At 47.1% G+C, this 16,462-nt stretch overlaps 1 protein-coding gene across 5 annotated transcripts in view; it reads left to right on the top strand.

Moving 5' to 3' along the window:
- The window catches only part of MTOR (mechanistic target of rapamycin kinase), a 104,694-nt gene that overhangs the window by 1,830 nt on the left and 86,402 nt on the right, over window positions 1-16,462 (top strand). For 3 of the 5 annotated variants that reach the window (XR_004992031.2, XM_036461033.2, XM_045570612.1), the window contains exons 2-13: window positions 515-693; window positions 1,291-1,399; window positions 2,083-2,315; window positions 4,758-4,958; window positions 5,679-5,813; window positions 7,976-8,251; window positions 8,332-8,440; window positions 11,035-11,221; window positions 12,111-12,239; window positions 13,144-13,388; window positions 14,600-14,815; window positions 15,144-15,349. Coding sequence is in view for 4 of the 5 variants with exons in the window: in XM_036461033.2 (XP_036316926.1) it covers window positions 529-693; window positions 1,291-1,399; window positions 2,083-2,315; window positions 4,758-4,958; window positions 5,679-5,813; window positions 7,976-8,251; window positions 8,332-8,440; window positions 11,035-11,221; window positions 12,111-12,239; window positions 13,144-13,388; window positions 14,600-14,815; window positions 15,144-15,349 (2,211 nt within the window). In the remaining variant the exon portion in view is untranslated. Of the gene's footprint in view, window positions 1-514; window positions 694-1,290; window positions 1,400-2,082; window positions 2,316-4,757; window positions 4,959-5,678; window positions 5,814-7,975; window positions 8,252-8,331; window positions 8,441-11,034; window positions 11,222-12,110; window positions 12,240-13,143; window positions 13,389-14,599; window positions 14,816-15,143; window positions 15,350-16,462 lie in introns of those variants that run through there. The other 2 variants (XM_045570611.1, XM_036461035.2) reach the window with 2 other exon arrangements.

The raw sequence follows: 16,462 nt of genomic DNA, 5'->3' as shown, positions 1-16,462 counted from the left end.
TACTCTCTTTAAATTGAACTCTGAGGAAAGAGGCAGTGTAGGTATGTTTTATTCTCTCTTACCTCCCCACTTTTAGTACTTGGCACTATGCCATGAACATAGTAGTAATAATGATAATAATAGCTCACAATTTTAAGAACTCGCAGTGTGCCCAGCACTTTTTAACTTGTATTAACTTACTTAATCCTCACATCAGCCTATGAGTGAGGTACTATTATTGCCCAGTTGCAGTTGAGGAAATAGAGATTTTAAGGATTTTCTCGAGGTATATAATTTGGGGTTGGATTCAAACTCAGGTAGTCTGGCTCTATAGCCCACAATTGGACCCTCTTACTACACTGCCTCTTCTAAACATGAGTCATCATTGAATAAATAGAGGCTTTCTCCGCACTCCTCAGCGAGGTCTCGCTACCTGACGTGGACAGGGTGGAGATCTGTATGAGGAACTGGGCCATGAATTTACTGATCGCCGTAGCTTGTTATCCAGAATATTAAAGGAAGCTGTTCTCCACGGAACCTCAGGGCAAGATGCTTGGGACCGGACCCGCCGCCGCGGCCACCGCGGCCGCCGTGGCCTCCAGCAACGTGAGCATCCTGCAGCAGTTTGCCAGCGGCCTGAAGAGCCGGAGCGAGGAGACCAGGGCCAAGGCTGCCAAGGAGCTCCAGCACTATGTCACCATGGAGCTCAGAGAGGTCGGGGCTTCCGGGAGTTGGGGCCATTCGTTACGGATGTGGGGCTGAGCGCACCATCCCTGGTTTAGGTTTCGTTTGACAGCTAAGTAAGGTTCTGCTTCAGAAAGGCACCCAGTTTCTCACGCCCCTAAGATAGGCGGGTTCCACATTTCTGTGGCCTCTCTGTGTGGGACACTTTAGGAATCAGCTTAGAGTCAGCTGTTAATTTTTTTTTCTTTTCCACGTTGCATTCCAGACCTTTGAGGCTTTTTGCCTGATAACATTGGATGGGGTGAGTGTGAAGAGCTTGAGGGTTTTAAAATAGAGATCAAACTGGAGGTCAGGGATATTGTCTTGTTCATTCTTACACCCCCGGTGCTAGGTAGAACCAAGGACAGGACCCTCGGAGCGTACTCAATAGTATTTGTTAAATAAATAGATGAATTGTGAGTTTAGTTGCTCTGTAGGTATAGAAAAGGGCAGTTCCTTTGTTGTGTTCGGTTTAAACCATCCCTGCTGATACCTCCCTGGTCCTAGTTTTTGGAAACCACGTCAACAACACCGTCGCCATCACCAGGGAGACGTTAGAAATGGTTCTGAGTGCATCTTCCCTTGCAGATGAGTCAAGAGGAATCTACTCGCTTCTATGATCAGCTGAACCATCACATTTTTGAACTGGTTTCCAGCTCAGATGCCAATGAGAGGAAAGGTGGCATCTTGGCCATAGGTAAGGACAGCGTCTCTGGTGACAGTATTGACTGGAAATGATATTTGTGTCCACTGCACCCTGTATCTGCTACTTATATGAACTAGATGCTTAGTTCATATCCGTTTATTGAATTTTTAAGGAGTTTGGTGGCTTTCTGTGTTCTTATTTAGGTATTAATTCTAGTAACAGTCCTGACACGTAGGCAAAGCAGGTATTTTCAGATACGGAGTCTCAGAACCATTAAGCAACTTTTCTGGGCCAGAGTTGAGACCAGAAGCCAGCTTTCTCTCCACCACCCCACGTAGCTCTTTGAGGTTCTCATTTCTCTGTAGAGTGTATCTGCTGCAGGGCTCATGAATGTAGAGGTAGAGTTGGGACAGTGAACAAAAGGCAGGTAATTTCCAACTCCCAGAGGTGGTCATCCAGCCTGCGGTTTATTATTCAGCCCGTTTCTTTTCCTTTTCTTCTTGAGAAAACAAACTATATATACTAGAATGAAAGCATTTTGCTTTATGCAAATAGCCTTGTACAAATATCACATCTGTTGGTTAAAATGAAGATTATCTGCATTGTTCACCATCTGGAAATTACAGTGTGTCCTCAGAATGGAAGGAAGGGGGCATGCCAGCTTTCCTTTCAAGGCAGCTCACTCTCCTGGACATCGTGTGTTCATCCTCGCCTTTGGCCTTTCTCTTTTGCAGCCAGCCTCATAGGAGTGGAAGGTGGGAATGCCACCCGCATCGGGCGATTTGCTAATTACCTTCGGAACCTCCTCCCCTCTAACGACCCAGTTGTCATGGAAATGGCATCCAAGGCCATCGGTCGCCTCGCCATGGCAGGGGACACCTTCACCGCCGAGTATGTGGAGTTCGAGGTGAAGCGAGCCCTGGAATGGCTGGGCGCTGACCGCAACGAGGGCCGGAGACACGCAGCTGTGAGTGCCTGCGGGAGGAGCGCAGCCAGCCTGCCTAGAGCGATGGCACCGTCTCGGGATCCCTCACACAATGTGCTAGGGCTCCGAGGGGCAGAGAATGAGAGGGGGTGCTCCAGGCACAGACTCTGCTTCTTGGTGGCCTTAGGTTCTGTCCTGAATCCCTTTCTGTCTTCGCCCTGAGCTTTGCACCTAAAGAGGCAACTTCAATGTGGTTTTTCATTGCTTGAGAGGCAGCCCTGCGTGCAGTGTTTATCCTGAGCTTGGATTTTTCTAGAATCAAAATTGCAAGAGCCATGGCAGGAGAAGAAGCCACAGTCAAAAGGCTACAAAGCCCCAGACAACTGTACTATCTGCATGATCCCTTCCGTGTCTTTGCCAAGGTCTCTGCACATACCGGGGGCATATGGAAGAACCGGGATCAAGAGAGGAGCTGGGAAAGTAGATACCTTCACTACCCCCAGTGGGAGAGTTGGTCAGCCTTCCTTGTTTATTTTGTAGCATTTGCTCATTGGTCGGTGCTTAGCCTAAACTTTCCTCTTTTCCCATTGTCTGTTCTGCATATGGTGTATCATCTTTCGGGGGTAGATCTCCCTTGGTTTTCGAAGCGTGTCCCTGAGGCTGGTTTGTTGGGCTAGGACACCATGCTGTGACATACAAGAGAGTCTGTCTTCAAGAGGGAGAATTTGGACATGAATGTGTGGGGGTCACAGGTATCAGTCAGATCCTTTCCAGTCAGCTCTCTCGTGAGGAGGCAGCACCACAAGGAGGGAGATGGTGTGGGGAGGGGCCCACATTTGGACCCTGGTTCAAATCTTGGCCTTGCCATTTTCTAACTAACTCGGGGCAATCTCTGATCCTTACTTTCTTTCACTGCCAAGTGAAAATAATAGCAAGAATAGGTTTTAAACAGGATGTTTCATTCATTCAGTAAATGTTGATTGAATACTTGCTGTATTCTAAGTATGGGTCTAGGCTAGGGGTGTCGAACTCAATCAGAGAAGGGGCCAAAATCTAAAATCCAGCCTAAATCGCGGGCCGAATGGTTTACTGAACAGTCATAAACTGTCATTGTGATGGAAACGCAGCGGAGTGCAGTGATGACAGTGCGGTGCGGGCCACATTGCAAGGCCTGGCGGGACGGATTTGGCCCGCGGGCCTTGTGTTTGACACATGTGGTCTAGGCTGTCAGTAGAGCAGGATACAAAACAAACACGCCTGCCCGACCAGAGCTTGTGTTCTAACGTTACCAGCCTCGTGTGTAAACACTCGAGGACAGTGAACACGGATGTTTGTTTTTTGTGTGTGTGTTTGTTTTTTTTTTTGTTTTTTTTTTATCAATCTTTATGTTCATATTGTTACAAAGGTTCCTCATTTCTTCCCCCCTCCACCAGGTTCCCACCCCACCCTCCGCCCCCTCCCCATCCCCCATTGTCCTCATCCATAGGTGCAGTTTATGTTCAGTCTCTTCCTCCCTCCCTTTCCCCAATAGTAAATCCCTTTTCAGATAGTAAATCAGTTACTTAGCATTTTCTCATATCAATAATACCACCACATGCCCAATGATACATTTCACATAAAAGACATTTCCAAATAAGTCAACCAGCCTCATCCAGGCCCCACCCAAGGCACTCACAGATCAACACCCCAGCCCTATACTAACTCAACACATCCAGATCTAAGCCTTCATCACTTGATTCAGCAGACCCTCAAGTTCCCACAAAAGTTTCCAGCCATGTCTGAGAGGCAGCCAGGGGCAGGGGCAGGCGAGGAGTGGGCTGTTCCGGGCCTGGCTGCTCCGGGCCTGGCCTCTGTTGCTCTGGTTCTGAACACGGATGTTTGAGCAGTGTTCCTTTACTTTCCGCCCTGGAGCCCCAGAATTCCAAGTCTGCTCTTTATCTAATGTATATAGGTCCTAGGAAGCCAGAAGCTATATTCCTGAGAGAACAAAACTGTGTGATACAGCTTGGCTGGTGTGGCTCAGTGGTTGAGCATTGACTAATGAACCAGGAGGTCATGGTTCGATTCCCGGTCAGGGCACATACATGGGTTTTGGGCTCAATCCCTAATAGGCGTTATGCAGGGGGCAGCTGATCAATGATTCTCATTGATGTTTCTATCTCCTCCTCCCACTCCCTCTGTGGAAAAACTTTTTAAAAAAAGTTCTGTGAGCCGAGACCGGTTTGGCTCAATGGATAGAGCGTCGGCTTGGTGACTGATGGGTCCCGGGTTCGATTCCGGTCAAGGGCATGTACCTTGGTTTTGGGCATATCCCCAGTAGGGGGTGTGCAAGAGGCAACTGATCGATGACTCTCTCATCGATGTTTCTAACTCTCTATCTTTCTCCTTTCCTCTCTGTACAAAATCAATAAAATATATTTTAAAAAAAGAAAAAAAAAGTTCCGTGATGTGGATGAGAGTTCTGAGGGTGCCTTTTTCTCCTAGGTTCTGGTTCTCCGTGAGCTGGCCGTCAGCGTCCCCACCTTCTTCTTCCAGCAAGTGCAGCCCTTCTTTGACAACATTTTTGTGGCCGTGTGGGACCCCAAGCAGGCCGTCCGCGAAGGGGCTGTAGCCGCCCTCCGCGCCTGTCTGATTCTCACCACCCAGCGGGAGCCCAAGGAGATGCAGAAGCCTCAGTGGTACCGGGTGAGAGATGGCTCCCTTCCAACCACCAGCAAAGCACGTGCTCACAGCATTGCTGGGCCTTGAGCGGCAACAGGCCCCTTGCCACACAGCAGTGTCACGTTTATTTTTGTCTCATAATTTTTTTAAGCTCAGTATAAATAACAGTTATTTTATTTCAATAAAACAAAGATTCCTGGGTAGCATACCATTATTCCATGTACCACTAAGACGGAAAATATGATGCCAATTAAACTGTGACTCAGTGCCTTCTTGTCAACAACGATAAGATATCTCTTTTCAGATAAATTAGGGGGAAAGGGGTGCCTCAGAATCGATGAAATACGGTTGATACTAATCTAGAAAGTGCCAGTTCTCTCTAGAATCCTGAGCTCTGTGCTGATTGCTCTTGACAAGAGGGTTTACTAAGGAGCCTTGTACAACAAAAAACCCTGAGCATGGGATTGGAGACTTGGGTTCTAGTTTTGGCTTTGCTATGTGTCCGGGGACAGGTCACGTAATTTCTTTGAGCTTCTATTTTTTATTTATTAAAATAGGGCTGGAATGGTAGCTGCCTCGTGGTATTGGGAGAGTTGAAGCTAAATTAAAGGCAAGAGTTTGGTGAGTCAGTATCATCGATGGTACTGGTACAAGGCACTGAGCAGGCATGCTAACACCTCCGAACCCTGTGTTCTCTCTAATTTTGGGCATTGGGTAACTAAGGCATTCTCTGTCTCTACATAGCACACGTTTGAAGAAGCAGAGAAAGGGTTTGATGAAACCCTGGCCAAGGAGAAGGGCATGAATCGAGATGATCGGATCCATGGAGCTTTGCTGATCCTCAACGAGCTAGTCCGAATCAGCAGCATGGAGGGAGAGGTGAGAAGCCATGTCAGGGGAGTCAGGCTTCTCCTCTGACACCCTGAGCAAGACAGCAAGATCCTTGCCTCACGGAGCTGGCATTTTGTAGGGGAAACAGGCAGTAAACAAATTACCTCCTTTAGCTTCCTTTTCCTCACTTTTGACAGAGTTTTTACTCACCTCATTGAGTTCCTGGGAGGTTTCTTGATACATAATGGGAATTCCTTAGAGATTTGCCCAGCCATGTGTAACGTGGTGCTTCCACGGTCGCCCAGACAGCTCTGGGATCTTTGTTTCCTCCCAATAAAACAGGACAGTATCTCCTAACTCACAGATTTAAATTAAATGCTCTTATTGTGGTACTTTGTAAATTACCAAGAACTATCCAAATGTAAGGTATTATAATTTTTTAATACTGTGGGCAAGCTACATGTAAGAGTTGTTTATGTCTGCTCCTGCAGTTTCAGCTACATGTATATTGAGAGCTAGAATAATGCAGCATGAATAAAACATTACATTCTAGCAGGGGGAGACAGACAATGCACAGATGAGTAAATCTGTATAGTGTACCTTATAGCAATGCATGCTATGGAGAAAAGTAGGGCAGGAAAGGGAGTAGGGATGCTAGCATGGATTAAGGATTACCTTTTAAAAGTGATGATGTTTGAGCACAGTCATGGGAGAGGTGAGGAAAAAGCCGTACGAGTACCTGGGGAAGAGCAGTCCAGGCACAAAGGCCTGAGCAGACAGGAGCACGCCACTCTGTTTGGGAAGCAGCAGGATCACCATGGTGGCTGAGCAGCGTGGGAGGAGGGAGGAAGTAGGAGAGGGGGTCAGAGATGCCTGGGGCAGGGCGGGGGCACATCACATAAGGTCTCAGAAGCCACCCTGTCAACTTTGTATGTGAAGTGGAAAGCTATTCATGGGTTTAAGCAGTGGAATGGCATTTGATTCATGTTTCAAAAGGATCGCTCTGGCCACTGTTGAAATGGCTTATGGAAGGGGCAAGGGTTGAAGCCAGGAGTCTAGTCCAGCAAGAACTGCAGCAGTCTTAGCAGGGGACCTTTGTGGCCTGGACCACAGTGGCAGCTATGGGTACCAGGGGTGGCTGGGTTCTGAATGTGGGATTTGGAGGTCGATGGGAGAGGGAAGAGTCTAGGTGTTTGGCCTGGGAAACTGGAGTTGCCATTTACTGAGGGGGAAGATGGAGATGGGAGGGGCAGGTTAGACTGGCTACTGGGTGGAAGGACATCTCAAGATGGTAACTTCAACTAGCATTGGAGAAGAGAGAGCGTCTGAGATCCCGAGGTCAAGAAATGAGGAGCAACCATGGCGGGAAGGCCCTAGGTCTAAGAAGGCAAGTGAAGAAAGACTTTTAGGGAGGAGGAAATAGTGAGTTGCATCAAATGCTGCAGAGAAGTCACATAGGTAGAGGGCTGAGAATTGGCCATCAGATTTAGCAGCCTAAGAATCATTGGAGACCTTGACAGGAATAGCATACAAGATTGGCGAGGGCGGGTAGGGTGGAATCTGTTGAGAAAAGTTTGGAAGTTTAGAAAATTGTTTTATGTTCTTAGTTTGGACTGTTGAGAATGAATTGCTAAGCAGCCCTTTGGATAGGGAACAGATGTGAGTTCTGTGCCAGCCAGCATGTGGTACACCTCCTATGGAATTCCTAGGGTTCTTAGAAAATGATTTGCCTAAGTTGTTTCTACCTGGGTTTCCGGCCAGAAGCAAGAGAGCAGACTGGCCTTAACAGGATGCTGCAGTGGGGCTGCCTCTCACCTTAGCAAGAGTCTTCCTTGCTGTGATCTTGGGTCTGTAGGCAAAGCAATTTGCAGATCAGCTTTCCCAAACCACCCTGGGTCGGGGCAGGGTGAGTCCTGGCAGTCGCACCCTACTGCTTCTTTATTGTTCAGTAGGTGGTGCTCTTTGACCTAGATTAGAACAAAATTTTGTTCTAATCTGTTATCCCAGTAGGTGGCCTCCTGTAAGGGTCTGGGGTAGCCATCATACTAAAGTTGAGGAGTGGCCACCATCCGATTTGGAGTTAGATTCTTTCAGGGGAGGGCAGATGTGCTGCTCTGTAGGCTCACGGTTCCTGGACAAATGCTACTTGTAAGTAAAAATGGTGTGTCATGTCGTGTGTCTCCCCCCCCCCCCCCCCTCCCCATATGCAGCGCCTGAGAGAAGAAATGGAAGAAATAACACAGCAGCAGTTGGTCCATGACAAGTACTGCAAAGATCTCATGGGCTTCGGAACAAAACCTCGTCACATTACCCCCTTCACCAGTTTCCAGGCTGTACAGCCCCAGCCGTCAAACGCCTTGGTGGGACTGCTGGGCTACAGCTCTCACCAAAGCCTCATGGGATTTGGGGCTTCCCCCAGCCCAGCTAAGTCCACTCTGGTGGAGAGTCGGTGTTGCAGAGACTTGATGGAGGAGAAGTTTGATCAGGTGGGTGACGAGGCCCGCTCCCTCCTCCCAAGCTCCACACCTTCCTTTCCTTCGCCAACCCTGTCCCCTTCCTCTCTCAGGTGTGCCAGTGGGTGCTGAAATGCAGGAATAGCAAGAACTCGCTGATTCAAATGACAATCCTTAATTTGCTACCCCGCTTGGCCGCCTTCCGACCTTCTGCCTTCACAGGTGAGGATGTCTGTTGGAAGACGTCATTACCCACTGTCGGGTAATTAAACGGAGAAGTGATTCCAAAAAGTTATGTCTGCTCCTCACTTGAAGCAGTGCCAACTAGAGGCTAGTCTCTGGTGTCTTTGCCTCCTGTCCAGTTTCAGTCGTATTAGTTCAGGTTTTCTACAGACATCTGAGGCAGCAGAAGGTACAGGCACAGAGGCAGTTCTAGAGCCAAGCAAGTTCTCATGTATGGAAGCCAACAACAAGGTCATAAACAGACTAAAAAGAGACCAAAGGAAGGGAGTTTCATTTTAGATACTCGGAGGGGCAGGGAGAACTAGGCGACTGTCCTGCTTCTGCCTCCGAGGAGGTCACTGAGAGCCTCTCCACTCACAGGAAGAAAGGGCGGGATGTCCCAGAGGCTGTGGGTTCCCATGTTCCTGCCTTTGTCAGCGGGAAGAGCATTCCTGGCTCCTGAAGGTGGCCCAGCGCTTCCCTGAGGCCTTCCTGGATTACTCCAGCGGGAAGTATTCCTGCCCCTTCCATTCTAGCCCCAGCTGTGCAAAGGCGTGTGCGTCAGACCTGGGGTGAATCCTGCCTCGGTCTGTAGTGGAGGTTTTGGACAGTAACATTAAGACAGCAACCCCTGCCTCACATGGACTGCATTAGTGCCTGAGCACCTGCTCTGAGTGCCTGGCACAGAGTAAGCCCTCAAACATGGAAACCATGACTGCTGCCTCTAGATACTTCAAATCCATTTTAGAAATTAGGTGAAGGTGGCGATCACAGTACTGCTCCAGTTGCCTGCTCATGTTTATGTCCTGTTTCACCTCCATATGTGCTGAGCGTAGAGGCCCCTCCGGGACATGTCCTTGTACTTCACTGTGGTGCACACTGAAGCATTTAGGACCAAGTAAGAGCCAGGAGCATAAGTGGAAGGCCGGCCTGACCCTTGGCAGATGCCATTCCCCAGCACAGATTCATTTCACGCCGCCCCGCCCAGATGCAGGCAGGAGAAATACAGAGCTGTTGAGCTGTTCAATGTGCCTTGTGCGAGAACAGAACTGCTACATTGCATAAGGACAAGACAATTAGCCACATAAAATCACTGAGCCAGAGAGAAATGATGTTATGGAAATCACCCCTATTTTTTCAGCTTTCCATTCTTCCCACTCGATACCCAGCAGCTTTTTTCTCTTTTAATGACCAGACGTGCCCCTGTTCAGTAGAGCTGGAAATGATCTTGGGTTGAAAGTGTGGTTCAAAAGAAAACCCGAATAACTAGGCCAAATTTGATGGAAGTCTGGCCCGGTGGGAAGCAGTTCCCTAAAGCTCAGGGGGCCCCTGGGTTATTCTTTTGAAGTGGGCTTTTGTTGTTTTATTAAATAATATACTAAAATATGCCATTGAAACTCAGCCTGGGCTGCCTCCAAAGTACATGTCTCATCAGGAAAGTGATGCTTGTTTAAAGTTATAGTTTAGAAGTCATTGCTTGACTTTCCTGATGATGTCAGCTTTCTGAACATCAAACATACCCTAAGATTGGGTTGGAATCTCTAACAAAGTCAGATTCCTAATCTCTTAGGGTGCTAAATCTAGAAAAGGAAATTCTCTTCAATTAAGTCCGTGTCCTGCTGAAATGCTGTTCCCCTTTGCAAAAGCCTAGTTTTCCTTGTTGATGTACTCTGGTTGTAGGGTTGTGTCACTGTGGTCTTCTGACTGTTTCCAAGCCCCAGCATGCTTTAATGTCATTTGCTCACAAGAGCTGTGGGAGAAGACGTGTCTTGTTAGAATAAATATAGTGATGTGCTGTTTGGGAGTCTAATGCGCTGTCTCCCAACTGTGGCTCAGAAGCCCTAACCTAATGGATGTGTGGTCCTTCCCTCTCTGCTGTTATGTGCTTCTGGTGCACAGACTCGGGGCCAATAAAATGGAAGAGAAGAGATACAAGAAGAGGCAAGGATCAAGACATTCCAGCCTTCCCAGGAGTAATAACACTTTAGCTTAAATTGCCCAAGAATCACCTACCCATGCCCATTGGCTTATGTAAGCTTAATGAAAACACGCATGTGGCTTTCCAAATTACAGACTCAATCTTGTTCTATTAAGTATAACTGTAACAGGAATCTCTAGGTAATGGCAGTGATTTCTAGGCCTGAGCTAAATGGAATGGTCTGTCTATTGCAAACAGTATTTAGTATTACTTTAAATTTTCAATATAATATAAAATAGTTTAGGTGATCCTCTCTGTTTTTAAACCAGATGTAACATATATTCCTTAAACAGGAGGATGTAATCTTTTCCTCAAAATATAACGCTAACGGAACAATTACAATATGTGATGCTGTTTTGGAGACCCTGTAAGTTTTGTGGGGGGGGTTTTAATAAAACTTTTTACATTTTTAGTATTTCCAAAAGGTGTTTTTGAAGAGTGATTGTCAAGCATAAGTCTTTGGTTATTTAGTACATCCTCTAAATTCTACTTACCATCTTTCTAACAGGCATTTTTAATTTATTCTTAAATCTATTAAGTGACTTATGGGAACTCTGACCTTTGACATATAGACCAACCCTGACCTGGAGCCATACACTGTCTTTTCTGTGCTCAGATACCCAGTACCTCCAGGATACCATGAACCACGTCCTAAGCTGTGTCAAGAAGGAGAAGGAACGGACAGCAGCATTCCAAGCCCTGGGGCTCCTTTCCGTGGCAGTGAGGTCTGAGTTCAAGATCTACCTCCCTCGTGTGCTGGACATCATCCGAGCAGCGCTGCCCCCTAAGGACTTTGCCCATAAGTAAGCACCTCTGTTTTGATTTCCCCTGCCACCCTTGTTGGGAGAGGAAGGATGCACCATCCATCTCCATGGAGCTTAAGCCCATTCTCTGCCTCCTCAACTTCCATGTCATAGCAAAACCTTATAAAGAACAGCCCTTCCTCATTTGAGCTCCAACCTTTTCCCAATGAAATGGCATTGATGCAGATATTTTGGGTTGGTTGTATACCCTGTGAGGATGTTTTCAATATTATTACTTACTGGGATCACCTGATTTTGCTCTTTTCTCTGGCTTTCAAAGATCTTAATTTGATATAAGACTTTTAAAGAGAGACTCCTAGACTGGAACTTAGTTGGATAAGTTATTCCACCTCTTGAAACTTTCCAGTGAATCAAGCATGAAAACAACCATTAGCACCGTCAAGATGGATAGGCCAGGGTGACTTCTCTCAGTCTTGGCAGGGGTCAGTGTTAATTAGAATCGTGTCTTTATATTTTCCTGTAGCAAGGATTGTTCTGGTCAATTAATAAGTCTTACCCAATCTAAAGCCCAGTAATCTCATGCTAGGGAGAAGAATTTCTTTCCATATAATGGCTGCGCCCTGTACTTACGGTCCCTAATGTACACATTGTTCAGTTTGCTTCCTAACTAGGTACGTTTGCCAGAACCACACTAAACCATGTGGTGCCCTTTGTGTAAATTGGGGAAAGGGGCGCCTTCTTCAAGACACTTTACTGCCATCTGCTGGATTGTTGTTTTAAATGCTGTGGACAGATCTATTGTGACTGCTGTGTGGACCCCCTAGAATTGTGCAGTAGATAACCTGCACATGTGGTGACCCGAGGCAGTTTTGAGTGGGGCCTCCCAGGATGTTGTTGGGTCTAAACCAGCCCCTCCCTGTTCTCGCAGGAGGCAGAAGGCAATGCAGGTGGATGCCACGGTGTTCACCTGCATCAGCATGCTGGCTCGGGCGATGGGGCCAGGCATCCAGCAGGATATCAAGGAGCTGCTGGAGCCTATGCTGGCGGTGGGACTGAGGTGAGTGTCAGAAATCTCAGCCTTCCCTCTCTCTGGTAGGGTGAGGCATGAGCCACAGTATTGTGACTGTGTTGAAAGAGTGAGGCATGGTTGTTGTTTGGATGTTAAATTGGATAGGTAGGATAGTTCTCACTAAACATGTAGGCTAGTTTCAACACTAGCTAGCTATGTGATCCTAAGTTACTTCTCTGAGCCTTGATTTCTTTTCACCTGAAATGTGGGGATAATTGCATTTCCTGCTGTCTAGGATTGTGGGGATTAAGTGAAAGAGTTCATGAAATAGGCACTCTTAGCACAGTGCCTTCCATATAAGAAGTGCCCAATTAATGTTGGCAGCTATCATTTATATGTTTATTGGGAAAATTGCTTAAGATCTCTACGCTAGTTCTCATCTATAACGGGTGGGGAACGTTTTTCTCCCAGGGATCATTTGGATAGTTTATAACATCATTCTTGGGCCATACAAAATTATCAATTTAAAAAATAGCCTGCTATATTTGGTCAAATGTTTAATTAAATCACCCCTAATGCCTTGGCAGGGCCAGACCAAATGATTTTTTGTGCCTTACGTGGCCCGCAGGCTGGACATCCCCCACCCCTGATCTATAAAATAAGGACAGTGCTGTCAATCTGACTCCCAGGTTGTTTATTGAGACTTGGTTGTCTACAGCAGTCGCATTATATTCAGCAAGTTCTCTCATGGCAAAAGCCAGAAACGCATTGTTTTGAAATCTGTGACCAGGCCAGGGGAGTTCAGACCGTTTATCCTGTAGTATCCTATCTACTGTAAAGACCAAGCAGTGAAGGGCTCGACCCCCTTGCTGGACAAGGAGGATTGTTTCTTCCCAAGAACGGGCTGAATGTCGTGTACGCAGCCCATGAGTGACTGGTGCCTCCCTCTCAGCCCCGCCCTCACAGCCGTGCTCTACGACCTGAGCCGTCAGATTCCACAGCTGAAGAAGGACATCCAAGACGGGCTGCTGAAGATGCTGTCCCTGGTCCTCATGCACAAGCCGCTCCGGCACCCAGGCATGCCCAAGGGCCTGGCCCACCAGCTGGCTTCCCCCGGCCTCACCACCCTCCCTGAGGCCAGTGATGTGGGCAGCATCACTCTTGCCCTTCGCACTCTTGGCAGCTTTGAGTTTGAAGGTAAGAAATTGCGATCGATCTTGGAAGACAGTGAGTGATGCTGGGAACCTTGAGAAAGGAATGAGGGTGTCTAGAATTCCTGGATCTAGCAGCTCATCTTTCCTAGAGTCTTTCTGTATATTGTTAATTCCTACTGCTTGTTTCTTTGTCCCATACTGTGCTTTAGGGCAGATGGTGTTTTAGGAAAAGTGTGCTTTGGTCCAAGGAAAAGCCAGGGATGGATCCCCTAGGCCAGTGGTCGGCAAACTGTGGCTTGCAAGCTGCGGTTTGCCGCTCTGTTGACTAATGCGTTTGCCAACCACTGTCATATACTATCCTTTACCTCTTTGCACACATTATGCCACAATTGCCTAATCCTCACAGCTTCCAACTATTAATACACGGTAATATTTAATCTAGTCCAGTGGTCAGCAAACTCATTAGTCAACAGTGTGGCAAAAGTTTGCCGACCACTGCCTTGACTCCCCACCTCCAGGTAGCTAAGATGGTATTTAGTGCTTTAACATGTGTGAGCATGGGTTCTGGGTGTTTGTATTCCTGTGGCTGTGTGATTTCCAAGAGTGATGTGCTGTAGTTCAGTTTGGAATTCCAAGCTGCAGGTAAACCCCACTAATTCCCTAGAGAGATTTAGTTCAGGAGAGAAAAGGGACACTGAAATTTAGGATCATGTAGGCGGTCTTAGTCAAGCCTGTAGGGAAACAAGCAAGTACCAAAAACCTAAACATGCCGTCTGAATATGGACAGCCATCTGTGTTTTCCCCATTGCAGTTCCTTCATCACATTGATTAACGTCCAGGACAATTTCTTTGTAATGAATAGCAAGTAGCTATATTTAAACCCAGCATGCATCAGACTCTCTTTTTGGCATTTAAATCAGGAACTCAAATAGACAAGGTAAATTTTAACAAAAATTATTTTACTCTCTGGACTTGGTTCAGAATAAAACAAAATGATTTATTCTCTGAAGGGGATAAAAGACAGTTAGGATCGGAGAATGCCTTTTTTCTGTCCCCCAGCTCCTCCGCCTCCCTTCTGCCTTTCAAATGATTGAAGGCTCATTGTTAGGAAGAGTTCTGGGTCAATGTCTTGCTGATCAATATCTTGTTGAAAATTGAATGATAGCCATAAGGTAGAAAATGCTTCTAGCAAGTTGCAGACCTATTGTCTGAAGCAGCAGCGATAGTTCTGTTTTCTCTCTGCTTTATATCCAGGACACTCTCTGACCCAGTTTGTCCGCCACTGTGCGGATCATTTCCTGAACAGCGAGCACAAGGAGATCCGCATGGAAGCCGCCCGCACCTGCTCCCGCCTGCTCACGCCCTCTGTCCACCTCATCAGCGGCCACGCACACGTGGTGAGCCAGACTGCAGTGCAAGTGGTGGCGGACGTGCTCAGCAAGCTGCTCGTGGTCGGGATAACAGATCCCGGTAAAGTTTATTAGACAGACGCAGTCTCGGGCAGGTTAGAGGGTTGGGGCAGTTTCATTGCATGGCCTCTCCAGGGACCTTCAGCCTCGTGGCGTTCAGCTCTTTCTCTGCCAAGGCGTGAGGCTTGGCTGCTCCATCCTATTGTAAGATAACCTGTCTTTAATTCTGTTCTCTTTGCTCCTGTGAGTAGAGAAGAGAACGACAGGTTAGATGAGAGAAGGGTATCTGGAATCCTCTCACTGGGCTCACGGCAGTGGAGGGAACACTGGGAAGGGCCGGAAGGATGAGCGCATTGAAGAGGTGTTCAAAGGCTCACTTGTTCCTGCAGACCCTGACATCCGCTACTGTGTCTTGGCATCCCTGGATGAGCGCTTTGATGCGCACCTGGCCCAGGCAGAGAACTTGCAGGCCCTGTTTGTGGCCCTGAATGACCAGGTGTTTGAGATCCGGGAGCTGGCCATCTGCACGGTGGGCCGGCTCAGCAGCATGAACCCGGCCTTCGTCATGCCTTTCCTGCGCAAGATGCTCATCCAGGTAACGATACAACAGTCAAATCCGGAGGTACTGGGCGAGGACTTTGATCATGGCAGCTGTGATTTTAAAGATAAGATTGAGATACCTGGTAAAAGCCACACTTGGCTCCAAAGCCCACGTTTCCCCGGCTTTCTAATTGGCAATTCTCGTGTTTATCACCTCTTGCCAGTCTGACTCCAGTGTGCCTCCTAGTCCAGACTCACCTCTCACACAGCTTTTTCCTGGCAAGTCACCAGCGATTCCATTTCTTGGCGCTCTTCGCTGCAGATGGTCTTCCCAGCACCCCTGTCTTTCCAGGCTCCTGCTTTTCTTGCTGATGCTGGGTCAAGCACAGAGGCCAAATACGAGGTTCAAACATTGTTTCTCATATTGTAGTTATTGCTCCTGGTCTGTGGTCCTTGGCTTTCATTCTTAAGCAGTTTGAGATGCCAAGCTAAGCTGCTTGGACTAGAGCCTGCGGTAAATTCAGATTGACATTGCTGGTAGATCCAGTAGGATTTTCTATTCTGGCTGAAACCTGTCTTGACCTACCCAAGTAAGTTTTCTGGCCTCCTGTGAGCAATGCGTGGTTCAGTCCTTCCTGCCTCCTGTTACTTCCGCCCACCTTTTCTGGGTCTCAGTGTGGCTCACCCAGTCATGTCCCATCCCTCCATTTCTACCCTGTCCCCACCTCACCCTCTGCTTCCTGACTCTCTCCCATGGTTTCTTTTGAAATAAACACGTTTCATAACATATAAATAACTTAAACATAGAAAATCATTACTATATACGTATCTTTTACCCTAGAGAAATGTCATTTATTCACAATCGGTCATAATTAAAGTGACCACAAATTATATCGTCATTCCTAATATTTTGCTTAACTAGGAGTCTTTAGTCAAGGACTGAGGAGTGCTGAAAATGTTTTTTAATAAGTTAAGAAAATTGACAAATAATAAACCCCAAATATATATGAAAATAAATTAACATGATTTGAAATAAATTAACATAATTTTTTAAGTCAATAACATAATTTTAAAAGTGAGACATTGTAGTCCAGCCATGGTGGCTCAGTGAACTGCTGTGACAGGAAAGACAGGCTGCAAAGGGGATCCAGAAAATCAGGGTTGATCT

The sequence above is a fragment of the Pipistrellus kuhlii genome, unplaced genomic scaffold (assembly GCF_014108245.1).
Source record: "Pipistrellus kuhlii isolate mPipKuh1 unplaced genomic scaffold, mPipKuh1.p scaffold_m20_p_34, whole genome shotgun sequence".
NCBI lineage: Eukaryota > Metazoa > Chordata > Mammalia > Chiroptera > Vespertilionidae > Pipistrellus > Pipistrellus kuhlii.
This window is presented reverse-complemented; position numbering and strand designations above follow the sequence as displayed.